Source organism: Protopterus annectens, chromosome 8.part1 (genome assembly GCF_019279795.1).
Source record: "Protopterus annectens isolate FY-2018-M chromosome 8.part1, PAN1.0, whole genome shotgun sequence".
NCBI lineage: Eukaryota > Metazoa > Chordata > Ceratodontiformes > Protopteridae > Protopterus > Protopterus annectens.
In genome coordinates, this window is record NC_056742.1 from 486,224,707 (window position 1) to 486,240,743 (window position 16,037).

Consider the following 16,037-nt stretch of genomic DNA (forward strand, 5'->3'; position numbering starts at 1 on the left):
CATGTTAGATGGACCTGTAGAAACTGATTGTCTGACAGAAACTGTTTTAGATCAGGCATAATAATAATAATAATACAGGAGACAAGTTGAAACACTAACAGGAAAATCATTTCGAGACCTCTGCTCTCATCCTGTCCTGTATTAAGAAGAGTCACAGAAAGCTGTTTCTGTAAGGTGCAAGAAGTGTGTGCATGTGGGAGTGCGTGCGTGTATGTGTGAGGAGGGTGGTGCTGCTGTAGTGTTTGTACTTAGCTACCCCTTCGTTGCAGATTACTTTTGTCCTGATCAGATGTATGGAGTGTGTGGCCCAGCTGTGGTTTGGACTAAACTAGAAACTCTAAACCAAGTTAATAGTAATACCCATTTGTTAAGTAGGCAAGCCCACTGGAGACACAGTCCCTTTTTATTGGCAGCCTAGGAGCAATGTCTGGTTAAGTGACTTACTGAAGGAATCAAATCCTGTACTATAGAAACTACAGCTCACAGCCTTAACTGTCTGCACCAACTTCCAGAATAAATTCCCATTTTGTTTGTTTTGCTGTTGTTATTGCAGGTTTACCTGAAGATTTTAATAGCCGAGACTATAGGGCACCTGCATCTCTTCCTTGTGTCATTGCTCACCTCTGTTCTGTGTATGACGGTGTGGTGCTTGAAGCCAAAGGCATAAAGGAGCATTACTGGAACCCTTACATCAAGAAGATTTTTCACAAAAAGGTTAATTTCAAAAGTCTGTTAAATGTCCATACTAACCGTGAGAAACTGATTTTTGTTTGTAGAACAGTAGTTCTGTTTTCATTTATTGTGAACACTGCCAATCACCTGTTTCCATTTCTTGACAGATTTTGAAAGGAAGAGAAGACAGTCTTATTGGATTTATAGATCCAGGAAATTTTGGAGAAAGCTTGTAAGTTTCAGCTTAATTTATACTTGTAACAGGGTTATTCACATTTAAATAGTCTGTGGGTCTGATTCCAAAAGACTTGCTGTCAGTGTAAGGGACCACTTACACTGAGAGATTTTTTTTGGACTAGGGTCTCTGGTGGAAGCCTGTTTTTATAGATAGGGTTTACACCAAAGTAAGTTGCTTAGAGTGATAGCAAGTCTTTCAGAATCTAAGTTACAGCTCAGTGTTTACTTATGAAACATCCTATATGTTTCAGCTTAATTTGTACTTGTAGTGGTGTTACTCGCATTGGAATAGACTATGTTTCAGGTTAATTTGTACTTGTAATGGGTTACTCACTTTTAAATAATAATGCAGTGCTATTTTTTAATCCTTTGAATTAATTTTGTTTGTTATTTTAGTTGAGACGGAAAAAAGTTGGAATGTTTTGCTAGGTTTTGGTGTTATCTGGGTGTTTTAGATTACCTTATATCTCCGTATTGTAGCTATGTTTACACTACTACTGTTTTGATATCTCGAGATTCTCCTGGTATAATATAAATCTACTTTACAATTGTGTTTACAGAGCTTTGTTTGAGTACTGTGTAATCGGTTACTGTTGTTAACCTGCTGTACATTATTATTTCTTTTGTATGTATACAAATGTTTTGCTGCTACTGTTTATCTGCTGTTGTTGTAACCCAGGCTGAGCCTGTAATTGCTCTGTTGCAGTCAGTGCTCTGCCCTGGTCAAAAAATGTGCAGTTCAGGAAGTGCAAATGTCTTTACAGTCCCTTGGATAGAGAAATGGGCTCACTGCTCATAATAATTGCCCACTACAGGTCAGTCAGTTATGGCTGTAAAAAAAAAAAAAAGAGCTTCGGTGACAGCTATAGCGGCAATGAAAATACCTCATTATTGGCTTATTACTGTGTCTGAATCGCACACTAGCCAATACAAGGGCTGTTGGACCTGAAGGTGGTAGTGTTCTACCTTTCTGCCTGGTGGCCCAAATATCTGGTTGGCAAAGCCCCCTACACACACACACGCTCACACACAAAAAATAACCCATTAGCAAAGAAACACCCCCCCACAGTTGATTACAGTATCAAAATCACAGAAACACCCAAGGACTCGCATGCATCCTGCAACACACACACACACACACACACACACACACACACACACACACACACACACACACACACATGGGCTTTCAGTTCAGTACCTACACCTAACCCCCCTTGCAACCCCACAGACAAACACACACAGCTTCATTCATGCCCACATGTACATCCATACACACGAACACCCCCACACTCCCACATCTTTGCTGAACTTACCTGCACTGTGAGTACTTCCATTGGGGGAAATGGGCGATTGACTTATTTTTACGGCAGTCAGTTTTTCCTCCAGCAGTGAAATTTACTCACATGTGCGATGTTTTGAATTGCTTGGCTATGCAAATCAGGAGCTGTTGACTTTTCCAGTAAAGTGCTGGCGGCCAGTTAGCATTAGCTGCTCCCCAGACTACCACATTATCGTGTAGCAGAGCCTATGAGAGTGCTGTATTAGCTCAAGCGTGCTGCCAAGGGAAAACCTCAGTGGGAGGGTAGTTTAAAAACTGAAAGGGCATAGCACAACAGGTAAAACTGCCATGTTAAGGCTTCCTTTAATTGGTAAGCCTTTCTAAATCCAAGCTGTTTTCTTGACATTTTAGTGACTAGAAGAAATCTGACTGTGGTACTGGTAACTTTCCATTATTCCTTTGAGGAAGTGCCATTAAACCTTTAATAAATACCAGAAATCCTCCCAGGACAACAGAGAGGAGTCTGATTTGTCATATAGTTTGTAGAACATGATATCCAAGCATTGTAGCACATCTTATTAGTGAGACTAAAGATCATAAGCAGTAGTTTAATGCATCTGTGTCAGAACTGAGCTGCAATGATACCAGTGTTCCCAGTGGTTTGTTGATGAATTATGGTGGTGACGGTCTTTGTGTCTTTCGGCTTTTCCCGGTTAGGGGTCGCCACAGTGGAACTCCGGTCCGCTAATGATTGGTAGTGGATTTTTACGTACCGGGTTACCAGCCCTGACGCACAACCTTCAACGAAGGCACGCCCCATTCACGTATGCCTCCACACAGAAGACGCTCTAGCTGAGAATCAAACTGTCTAAATGTGAAAAAAATAAAATTTAAACCATCTTGCATACAGCTGTCCTTCACTCCCATCAGATGTTTCTTGTTCTATACACATGTGCTTAGAGCAGCTGTGTGACATGATTGTGGGTTGAGAGACCTTTGAGGATGCCAGCTCAACTTCCTAATTGCCTCAGAACACTCTTTGGTTAAATGACTTGCTTAAAGTCACACAGTAGGCAAGTGAAGGCTGAGGGAATCAAACCCTGCACTACAAGAAGTTGTCTGTTAGCAGCTCATAGCCTTAATTTGCTGTGTTAAGTATCAGACTCCATAGTGTGATGAGTCATCTTCCTTTCTGTTCATGCAGTAAGGATCAGGACATAGTACTCATGCAGGTTCACCTTTGGTTAAGTGTACGTAGGGTGGTCATGGAGGCATGGTGGACTTAATACACAGCTGCTACAATTAAATGAAAATGATTATCTACTGTTTTCTTGGTCAAGCATTTCTGCAGGAGGTATTTTTAAATTATGGGTAGGATATGGTAAAACAGGAGCACTTTTACACTGTGATACAGGTTTCACAAGACACTGTTCTTTGTTAGTAATAGGGGCAGTGCAGGTATTTTTTTTATTCTTGACTATAAAGTAGAGGGAAGTGAAGATATGTACCACACTTGCTGGTCTTTCTCTTCGTAAATCGTAACATTTGTCCACTGGCACGATTATGTCGTACAGATGCATGACATAGGCCGGCATGTGTTGTAAAGAGAAGCAGTGCGTATCAACTGAAAAGAAAGAATTAATAAAATTAATCAACATATTTTTACATAGATTAAATGCTAAATTTTGACTGCAATCACAAATCCACTTGTTAAATAATAAAAGAAAAGATGTGTATTCATGTGGTTGCTTATCTTCCACATAATCTTTAAATGCATATATTAATTGTATACGTTTTGTTCTGGTGCCCATTAATTCCATGACTTCCTAGCAAAGAAATAATGTCTGTATCAACGGTACCTTCCTTATATTTCTAAGGTACTTTTTTGAAGCAAGTTATTGAAAAAAAGTAAGTTGTTAATCTGACGTTGTCAGAATCATTTTTTGTCTTATTAGAAATATGTTAAATATATAGAATACAGTAACATTGTTCTTGTATACATGCTTTGGTCTGTAGAACCATCTCTGATTTTTGAAACACAATGGGCTGGATTCACAAAGGCTTGCACGGAGTCTAAGAGTAGTGTAAGACTCCATACAGCCTTCGCGATCCAGGAACAGCCCAAAGTCCGTGTAAGAGTCAAGCTAAAACGGCTCTTACACGGAGTGGGCGTGGATAAGCTAATCACCTCACTTGCAGCCGAATAGCATGCAAATGAGGCTGATTAGCGATCCAGGAGGCCAAGAACAGCCTGTGTAAGAGCCGTTTTAGCTGCAGAAATGTACTCAGTTGACAGATGAGTACGTTTCTGCAAACACGGCAGTGGAGCCATGTCAGCTCCAAATAAAGGGTGCATATGTTATAGGCAGCATGCCAATGGCCAAATATGTGGCTATTGGCAAGGTAACCCCATGCAAATATATGGAAAATATAATTTTATTTTTTCGGCAATTGCCGATGTGTAAACCCAGCGCAGCCCCGCGCAAACGGGCTGCGCTGCATAGAACATAAAAACGAAGGTTTTAAACCTACAAATGTAGGTTTTATGCAATACATGGAATGTCAATGGAGGGACCAGCAGAGGAAAACCAACATGGCCACCGTGTAGTGGTTGCTAAGGGGGGAAGCTGAGTCTAAGAGATGTAACTAAGCATTAGTAGGCAATCTGATGCAAATGAGTGTAAGGATACTGAATTCCACTGTCACATAGCAAATGAGCACATTCTGAGTAGTGTAAGAGTCACATACGGGGGAGGAACAGAGTAGGAGATAGGTGACATCACAGGGGGGAATGGTAGAAAGAGATGGAGTTCATTGGAGGGTAGAGTTACATGACAGATGTCAGACAGATATCAAGGAAAGAGGTGTGCCACTAAGTAAACATGAGAAAGTCAAGAAATGGAAGGTGTACACTGTTGCCTACACCAAAGTTTCCTGCTGGACGTGTATGCGCACGTGTGCGCGCCACGAAGCGCGAGTAAGGCGGTGTGCGCGCGTGTAAGGCAGACTGAGTATGTGGGAGCGTGTTGGGAGATGTTTAACACCGTTTGCGCGGGCGTGCACGCGTTTTAATCCGAATAAGCAGATTCTAAACTGTGTAAGTATGTGTGCGCGCGTGTAAGCCACTGTGAGCGTGTTTCTGCTGGTTTGCACACGGCTCCACCCTGAGGAAACAGAAAGGAAAAAGGAAGCAACAGATGTGGTAGGAAGTTAGCAGGGAATACTGCTGGAGCTAGCAGGTGAAAACAATTAGATGCAGGCAATTACACAGGCAGAATACTAGGCCGGCCCAGCACTTAAAACTCTGCAAACAACAGTGCAGAATGTTTCTCTCAAGAGACACTGCAAGACAGGAGTTAAGTTATCAGAAGTGAAAACTGAAAAAGCTGAACTCAGAGCAGAAATGTTAGGGGCTGCCATAGCTGTCATAATGAGACATAGGCAACTTGCTGAGGGTGGTGACAATGCAGATGGTGCCAGACAACCCGCAGTGAGGAGACGGAGAAGAGTGTACAGGCCCAGGGTCACCTACCACGGGTTACATGAGCTGGAGATAGTAGAGCGCTATAGAGTGGACAGAGACCTCCTGCAGCAAATAGTGGAGCTGTGCAGGCCACGCCTCACACACAGAACCAACAGAGGGGAACCCATCCCAGTGGAAACCAAGGTATGTGTTGGCCTAAGAATACTAGCAACAGGTACCTTCCAGAGACCAACTGGCGATATGATGGGGATATCTAAGGCATCAGCTTCCAGGGTACTGCACCAGTTCCTGGATGCCATGTCAGCACATGTCGGTGATCATGTATACTTCCCCAATGCCCGTGAGGTATTGGCCAGCAACATACGTCTCTTCCAGCAGATAGCGGAATACCCTGAGGTAGTGGGTGCAATAGACTGCACATACGCATCAAAGCACCTGCCGGTGAGCGGGGTAGGGCATACATCAACCGCAAGGGCTTCCCCTCCATCAACTGCCAGGTCGTGTGTGATGCCCAGGGCATAATAATGAATGTGTGTGCTGGCTGTCCTGGGAGCTACCACGATTCCCACATCTGGCATTTGACGCAGCTGTACCAGACATTTGCCAATGGGGACATCCCGCACGGACACCTAGTGGGGATGCAGGATATGCACTGGAGCCGTGGCTGATGACACCCATCAGAAACGCACACACACCTGAACAGGAACGCCATAATGAGGCACACGCACAAACACGTAATGTAATAGAGCATGTGTTTGGGCTGCTCAAATCACGGTTCCGGTGTCTGGACACATCTGGTGGAGCCTTGCAGTACACACCAACTACATGTACCCAAATTGTCATGGTATGTGCTATGCTACATAATATGATCTTGCGAAAACAGCTGCAGCAGGACCAGCATAGGGCTGGGCCAAACAGCCCCACCATCGCCAAGGCCACCACAGGCACAGCGTGACTCGGAGGAGGAACAACCTGAGCCTGCCCCAGTAGGCAGAAGGAGGCGTGCCCAGTATGCCCTGGCCTTGGCAAAGAGGCAACGATAGCACATACATTGGCTCAGTAGGAACCTTGGGAATGATACCCCTCTGACTCACTCATATAGTAACAGGGATGCCTAACGTGACACAACCTGCTCACAAACATGTACAGGGAAGTGTAATATGTGCATCCGACAGAGGCAGCCCTGCAGCACCACCTGAGGCATGAATGCTATGTGTTAAGTAATGTAACACCAAGTACCATATGCACACCTGAGGACCCTGACTAACATCCTACCCTCAACAAGCAGCATGCCACAACATGACAACGAGATGATGAAGTGCAACAATTGACTGAAGTATTGCAGTTAGGCAAAGGGGACCCAATGTGTGCCAGTCTGGGATGACATGCTGAGCATAACATGATGCACCACCTGCTAGGACTGGCGTGCACCTATCAGTGCAGGCTGTATGGATACTGGCAAAGGCTGTTGTCACGCACAGTGTGCCCTGAATAGGTAAGGCTCAAAACACAAACCTATCTCCATAGGTACCAGAAGGGATAAGAATAAGATAAGGGATAAGTTCAAACAGCAAGATGCATGCAGTCTAAGCCCACCCAGTATGGAGAATGTTGATAACTGTGCTGTAACAGAAATCTGAGGCAAGGTCACAACAGCACCCTAACACTACCAGGTTACACCTTATACTGTGCTGTACATCCTCAAAACTTGGAACAAGCTACAAAAGGAGGGTGACTAGCAAGAATTGTCAAGGATAACCACACCCCATGTTGGTACCACCACAAAAAGCAGCATGGACTAGCCATGCTCAAGTAACAGTGGCTAAAACTGCCCCCCAGTTTATAGCCTGCTACAGACTACTGGCCCAACACCAGGAACTGCATCCGGCCCATGCTGGAATACGTGAATATATCAAATCCTCCAAACCACATTATATTGGACGACTGCAAATACCCAGACACATAGACTGGGAGCATTATACCAGCTGCAACAGTGTAGGACAAAAGTTCATCAAATCCACAAACCAAAAGGCCCAGGAACAACGTACCACCCCCACAAGAGGGGTAAGCATACTGGATGTGATAATCAGCAACATGGGTACGGGATGTCAAGATGAGAAGTGTATTGCTCACTGGTAAAACCAGACCATATAGTAATCACACTGGATATACAAATCCTGACAACAGTCCCTGGCCGGAAAACCACAGTGGAAAACATGTGCTAAGCAATATTTGCACACCTCCAAACTGATGTGGAATCCATTAAAGGTCCCGTGCAGGTGCAAAATATGGGCCACACCTCAGAACCTGTAATACAGCCATTCCATGAACACTGCCAGGAATGCTTGGATTATGCAGTCCCAAATTAAAACAAGACACAGTGCCTTCATCTGGCATGGTGGACACCAGCCATAACCAAAACATGCAAGAGAATGAGGAAGCTACTACATGATAGAGCAAACATGAACAATGAAGTAATTACTGATCAGTAGTATGGCAATAAAATCTGTCCACACATGCAATCCACTAAGGCCAGCCACAACAAGTGGAATCTGTGAATCCTGAGGGAATGTTACACCTGCCCCAAGTACACAGACAACCCCCAACTCCACCCAAGAAATACAAATATATGTGAGAGATGCAACCATCCATCCAAACCGGAGGCAGAGCTCCCTCAACTCAGCACACCCAAAACAAGTCAGTAGGAGAAGGTAACCACACACACCACAAACACATACCCACATAGACCTATCACAACTGCAAACCAAACACATAAACACAGAAATACATTCCCGGAGGCAGAAATCACAAACACAGCACACCAACAGAGGCCACTAAAGCAGACACCCAATGAAACAGCCTCCAAACATAGCACATGCAACACATAGCACACAAAGCTGGTGTGCCAAACAGTCACAGGCCAGAAGGAGAAACAACATGCCTGATACAGTTGTAATAGGCGACTCCATAGTCAGACACACTGCTGTCCCGCACACCAGACTGAACAAGGGAAAGGGTACAGTAAGCTGCCTGTAGGCTGCCACAATATGCCACATAACAGAAATATGTAGGTCACTCCAAAGCAAATAGAAATATGATGCAGTCATAGTCCATGCTGGTGTGAATGACCTGAGATGTACTGCCTTAGACTACATGTAAAGAGACACAGATGAGCTATCCGATTATGTAGTCCAGGCCGGTATGACACTCACCGTTCGCAGCAACCTACCCTTACCAAGAATAATGCCACAGTACAAACACGGAATGATCAGTCATAGCAAGTAGCACACTTACTGGTGTCATTCAAAGGGGATCCAATGTCTGTCTGCTTGGGATGTCATGCTTGACAAGCCATGCAGCTGCCCGTGGGATGGCCTGCACCTGTTACCCCTGGGCGTCTGAATATTGGATAAGGCCTTTGCCACTTCCATACAGCCTTTTGTAGGCAAGGCTGAAAAGACTGACCCACCACCCAAGAAAACATAAGTGGGAAGAAACATAAGGGAAATGCTGACCAATGCCAGATGTGTACACCCCAATATGCATGCTCCCGAGGCCATCCCCAGAATAGAGAACATCGATGTCTGTGCAGTGACAGAAACCTGCTGCAAGGCTCCTGACAGCACACCAGCACTACCAGGTTATACCACGTACCATGTGTCATGGCCCCAAAACCTGGAACACAACATAAAAGGAGGTGAGTATCCATAGGCAGCACAGACACCCATACGTCCAGGTAACTGACAATGCACAAGGCAGTGGAGTTCACCCATGTGCAACTAACTGTAGGCAAGACTGCTGTGCAGTCTGTAGCATGCTACAGACCGCACTCTCACACACAATAACCCCCCCCCCAACCGTCCTGAAGACACTGGACAGTATGAATGTCCCACCAAATACTAAACAAGGTACCACGAATTACCACATAGGTGGTAAACCATTATGTATGGAAGGAGTAACCAGGGACCTAGGGACACAAGTGGACAGTAACCTGTTATGTGACACCCACATTGCCAATGTGGCTAGGAAGACTGTCTACATGTGACACCGTATCAGGAAAGGAGTCACATCTACGGCAACAGAGGTCACTGTGCCCCTATACTTTTCCCCAATCACACCCATAATCCAGTACAATGCCTCATATGGGATCTACCTTACCTGACACCTGCAGCAGTTAGAAAGACCTCAAAGGTACCTCACCAAGAGGATAAAGTGTCTCACATATATGTCATATGCTGCCTGGCTGTAGACACCCCAGCTGACTCCAGTCACAGACTGCCCACACAGAGGCATTGCATGCCTGTTGTAGGAGGCCATGCCCAACACAGGAGTAATAGACATGCTCCACCCCAGACAACACATATCCATTGGAGCTGCGAGAGTGAGAGATGTCAACCTCAACAAATAATGAAATAGGATGTGCCGGTGGGACAGATACATAATCCAGAGGCTCCCCACACCCTGGACCAGAATCCCACTCCATGTTAGGCAGAGCCCCTCACTGACACTGTTCAACAGGAATCTTGCCAAGTGGATGGATGATTGTAGAGTTACAGTGGGGGTCTTCACTGTGTCATGTCCAGACAGAGGCACAGCAAAGCAAATCATAAATGGCCATAATATCCACATAGCAAGGGGTCTCAAAAGCCACACACACTCTGGCTAGGCTAACAAATGCCCAGGGTGGATAGCCTAGTATGAACCTATGAACCTATGTAGATACAAATTGTACAGGACACTAAGGATAATCCCAAGGCTTACACAACTGATGGTAGGAGCCATGTTGGGAATTCACAGATATGCCCTGAATCACACAAATACCACAAACACACACACATATTGCCAACATACATCCTGACAGGTGCAGTGCAAACCCCCACCCCCACAAATGCAGAATATCTATCCCAGCAGACTGCTGGCCCCCTGACATTGCAGATGCTGAGGTAACAGACAACATCTCCAAAGCAAAACACACAGCAGCAATGGTATGAGATGGTGTCCTGGGCTTAGTGCAACATGGAGTCTAAGATGAATGGAATGCCAAACCACACTACTGCTCAATGTCAGCCTTACCACAGAATATGTACCCAAAGAGCAGTGTACAACAACAGTGGTCCATCTCAACAAAGGTGTTGCCTGAATGGATACTGAACAGTACTACCCCAGAATCCTGAGAAGCCCAGATTGCACAGCTATGGAAAGGATCAGCATGTACCACAGACATAAGGATGTTGGGGACCTACTGACACGGACCCAACCCAGTGTGGCCTTCTCAAGTGCAGATCCTGCCCTAACCATGTTTGACTCAATTGAAACAGTCATTAAGGTCATTGATGAGGGCAATGTGCTCCACACAGTGTATCTGGACCTTGCAATGGCTTCTATACAATACCCTACATGTTCAGTATAGATAGGCTCACCAGCGTAAATATAAACCCACATGTCAGTAGAGGGGTTGCAAACCAGACCAAGGACAGAACAGACATGGTCAGACATGCTTCAGCCATGTCAGACTACAAACCAGATATAACTGGCATCCCACAAGGCTTTGTCCTGGTATCTCCCTCGTCTGGTATATATGTCCCATAGGTACAGGCAAACATGGAAGGACTGTGTCCTAACATGTTTGCAGAGGACTACAAACTGCTCACCACATATGATCCACCAGCTGACACATGCATCCCACAAAAGGGCCACATAGAAACAGACAACTGGTGCCATAGCTATGTCAGCAAGCTAAGTGCAGAAACGTGTATAGTCAACCCCGTGGATATACAGTAAGTGCCCACCAATTACCACATAGGTGTTAACCCATTATGTAGTTAACATGTAATGAGAGACCTGGGGACACAGGGTGATAGATATCCTGCATTGGACAAACATGTGCTGTAGTGTTTACAGAAACGTACCATATACCCACCTAATCATGAAGGCTGTCAGATCTACATAAGGGGAGGTCATTGTGGCTCTGCAGTCATCCTGCATCAGTGGTACAATCGACTACAATAGCCCCTGTGGGATGTACCTCAGCAGACACCTCCATCAACTGTAAAGTCCCCAACAGTACCTCATCAGGAGTATCAAACAGCCTACACAGATGCCATGTGTTGCCTGTGTTGCTGGCATCAATAAACATGCTGCACCTAGTACAATCTGAATGGCAGTGAGCTATGCACATGACAGACCTGAACCCCAGCACTGACTTACATAGGACAAGCTGTACTGTGTGATCCATAACACAGAAGCCACTCCCACCCATGAGTGAACCCTCAGCACAGGCTACCCATAGAGTCACTTATCAATCTTCCTCAATAGGAATCCTGATGGGTGGACGGGAGATGGTAGGTTTATCCTGGGTATCACTGTCATGTCACAGGTAGACAGAGGCACAGTATAGTAACCATGACATATATCATGGCAGACTCCTCTTACAATGTGTGTCGAAGGACAAACACACTCTCCAACTTGCATTAGACATGGACTAGGGCACATCGCTAGTGTTTGCAATTGTACACCTATGTTGTGGAATACACTAACAATGTTGGACAAGCCTGGTGTAAGTAGTTCATATCTGAACAGAATGCAACATGGTCAGATGTACACAACTGGCCCCAACCAGGCTGTTGTGCCCACTATCGAAATGCAAAGCAGTGATAGCAGTAAAGCCCAGGATACTGTCCACCACAGTCAAAGTACTACCAGTACACTATACAGTACTACAGTGTTAGGTCAGTGTGAAAGGATGTTGACAACTGTATGCAAAGTATCCCATGCAAACACTGCAGGCACAGTATAATCCTGTTGTGTTCACACACAAAGCAGTTGTACAGTAACTACACAACATGACACACAACCCACAACTATAAACAGGTGATAGTTTGTGAAGTTCACACACATCCACAAATGTGGTGGGCTGCAGAGTCCAACATATGGAATGCTCACACTGGGCATGCTCACACACTTTGACAACATGCCATGGGAAGGCTGAACTGGGCATGCTCACACACTTAGTCCAAATCTTGGTTTAGCAGTTGGACACACATATCTGGTATTGTTATGTTATAGCTCCACAATCCACAAACCACGCCAACTAGTGTGTATGATGTTCTTAACGCAAAATAAGTTTATTTTCCACAAGATAACAAAGCATTGTTAACAATTCTAGCTTTTGTGTATGTAGCTAGTTTTAAACGGAGGGAGTTGTACGGACTGACAGGAGAGTTCTTTTTTAACTTCTTTAACTTTTAAAATTTTAAATGGATCTTATATTTGTATGTTTAAGACATTTTATACAGGATGTATGGGCATACAAAATTTTATGGTAAGGAAATGACGTGTATTATACATAGAGCATGTCCGTTTTGTATTGTACAAATAGCGCCAACATTTAATAAGTTTTAAATGTCTCTCTGAAGAAGCTACTCTATTTTGATTGGCGAAAACGCTTTGTTATCTTGTGGAAAATAAACTTATTTTGCGTTAAGAACATCGTACACACTAGTTGGCGTGGTTTGTGGATTGTGGAGCTATAACCTTTTCGTTCTAGTAGTTTGGATATTTTGCTTGCTCTGGTTTGTTTGTCGGTAATTATGGCTTCGGGTTCACTATCCAGTCTGGCTAGTCCGAATATTTTTGGGTCCACGAATTTAGAACGACCCAGCTCTAACAATGATATGGCAGCATTGTTAGTGGTTATTACACAAAGACTTGATCAACTGAATTCACGGTTGGACATTATTGACCGTGGAAACGGCAGGAACAACAACACTGGTGTTGCGAGTGTAAGCAATGGATCTGGTTATACGGACACTTCTTCTATTCCAGCAGGGCAACGGAATGGTAACTCTGCAGCCGGCAATGGCAATTCTATTCTAGCAGGGCAACAGAATGGTAACTCTGCAGCCGGTAACGGCAATTTTATGGCGCCTTCTTCCTCTGATTCCTTGAGTGACAACAATGGTCAACAAAATGTGCTTATTGGGGTTCCGGCGTTGGGCGAATGGATTACAGCCTTGGACTCTTTTGCATTTACACAACAAGGTTTGCAGGAACTACAGGCACTACAGGAGGCTGATATGGTAACAACTGTGGACACCTTAGTAAGTAAACTTAAATTACTCGATCAAAAACTGTTAAAACTAAGGAAATTACAGTTGGAAGTATGTTACTTGAACCAATGTGTGCAAGACAAAATGGTTCCAAAGGGACTACGCAGTTCTTTTGCACCAACTGGTCTACTAGCGGATGATTCATTTCTAACAGAATTGCGAGTTTTGTTTGATCAACAAGGTCTTCAATTGTTGGAGCTAATGATTAAACATTATACGTCACATATTTCTATATTGACAGTTGAGATCAATGATCTGGACAAACTGATTAAGATGGACATTGACTTTGTAAGGTATAAATATGATTATGCATGCATTTTTAACAGCATAGATGCGCTGCTGGTAAAACTCAAAGCCAATAAGAGCAAAAAATTAGCGAGAGATAGATTAGCTTACCAACAAAATAAAGCCTATGCTAAATTAACAGTCATATGTACAATGTGAGGTTAACCCTACTGTTACATCATGCAATTCCAATGGGCACGATCAAGGGCCCCAAGTAGACTCTGTAGTGGATATTATGCAGGACGAATATGAACTGGGGGTTCCTGAGGGGCCACGGCGGAGCAATAGAATCAAGGCCAGTAATTACAACAATAATAACGGCAAACGATTCCAGGGGGAAGGCCAAAAAAAACATAATAATGTTTTTTTAGGCCAACGGAACAACAAATACCAGAGGAATTACAGGAACAGACGATGGAACAACAACCAAGCTTGAACTGTGATATCCAGTTGGATATGCCTCAGGATACCAGGGTTAAAATATTGGTCAACACTAAAGGGGACTTTAAAATCTACAATTTTTCTAGTTTTACTATAGAACAAGAGCTAATTGATTTATTGGCTCTTGGTAACACCTTTGTACCTAGTAGTCATTTCAATCTGACAGACACTATTATTGATTTGAAATGTTTTACACGGAAGTTAAATCTAGGACTATTGTTTTCAACCCCTATGCAACAGGATGGTTGTAAACTAAAACTGTCAAGTGTATTTAATCCACCTATACACCCCGATCTGTCTCTCTTTGAAAGAGTGTGTGAGTTTGACCTTAGACACCTAGACTGCAATAGAAACAATTGTTTTAGGCACCAAAAATACAATATCTCTAAGGGACAAAAAGTGCTCTTAAATGAACTTTGTCACTTACCAGTGAGGGTTTTCGAACCTGACAAAGGTGGAGGGTTGGTCATCTTAGACAATGTTGACTATATCCAAAAAATGCCTTGTATTTTGGATAGTCCAGCTTATACACCTGCATCTGTCAATGAGATGAATAAGGTCTACTCTAGAAACAGGGGTTATTTCCGTGACTTATTTTTGGCAGGGAAAATAGATAATGACACCTTTCAATATATAGATATTACTACACCTAAGACCCCTGTTATCTTTGGAATCCCAAAGATTCACAAAGACCTCTACAACCCACCCATGAGAGCACTCATAGATGCTAGATCTTCTATGACTTACCCATGTGCATGCCTAATGGATAAAATTCTTTCTAAGTATATAAAAACAGTTTCTTACATCTGTAAAGATTCATGGTCCTTCCTTTCTGACATCAATGAGCTCCAATTAGATCCACTATGTAATTTTCTTACCATTGACGTAGTGGATCTGTACACATCTATACCTCATTTGGAAGCCATTGAGTGGATAGGCAGTTTTTTGACCAGTCTAGAGGTCCCCAAAAATGAGATTGATATAGTTACGGACCTACTAGACATAATATTAACATCTAATTTCTTTACATTTGACAAAAAATACTTTTTGCAAACACAAGGCATAGCAATGGGTTCACCATGTGGCCCCTCAGTAGCTAATATCTTTGTAGCTTACTGGGAAAAGCAATTTATTTTTGCGAATTCAAACTACACACACCAGATAGCCTACTACACTAGATTTCTGGACGATATCTTTATGATATTTAAGGGTTCAGAACAGGATGCGTTGGAACTTCTCGATTACATGAATAACACTACTGAATTCTTCAGGTTTACACATAAATTTTCTACATCTAATATGGACTATTTGGATGTTAAACTAGAAAAGAATTTAGAAGATGGGTTGCTGACTTCCTCAATACATAGGAAACAAACCTATTGCAACTCATTTCTTCACTATTCTAGCCAACATCCATACAAACAGAAGCGCTCTATCATTAAAGGGCAGTTGATTAGAGCAGTAAAGATGTGTAGCACTGAAGACAAATTCAATATTGAATGTCAGCTCCTTTATGATATGTTTAAAA

At 43.5% G+C, this 16,037-nt stretch overlaps 1 protein-coding gene across 1 annotated transcript in view; it reads left to right on the forward strand.

The window, feature by feature from the left end:
• Positions 1–16,037, forward strand: part of RBL2 (RB transcriptional corepressor like 2) — a 910,854-nt gene that overhangs the window by 274,517 nt on the left and 620,300 nt on the right. Inside the window, exons 8-9 of the mRNA XM_044082019.1 lie at positions 554–714; positions 840–904. Coding sequence (XP_043937954.1) covers positions 554–714; positions 840–904 — 226 coding nt within the window. The remainder of the gene's footprint in view (positions 1–553; positions 715–839; positions 905–16,037) is intronic.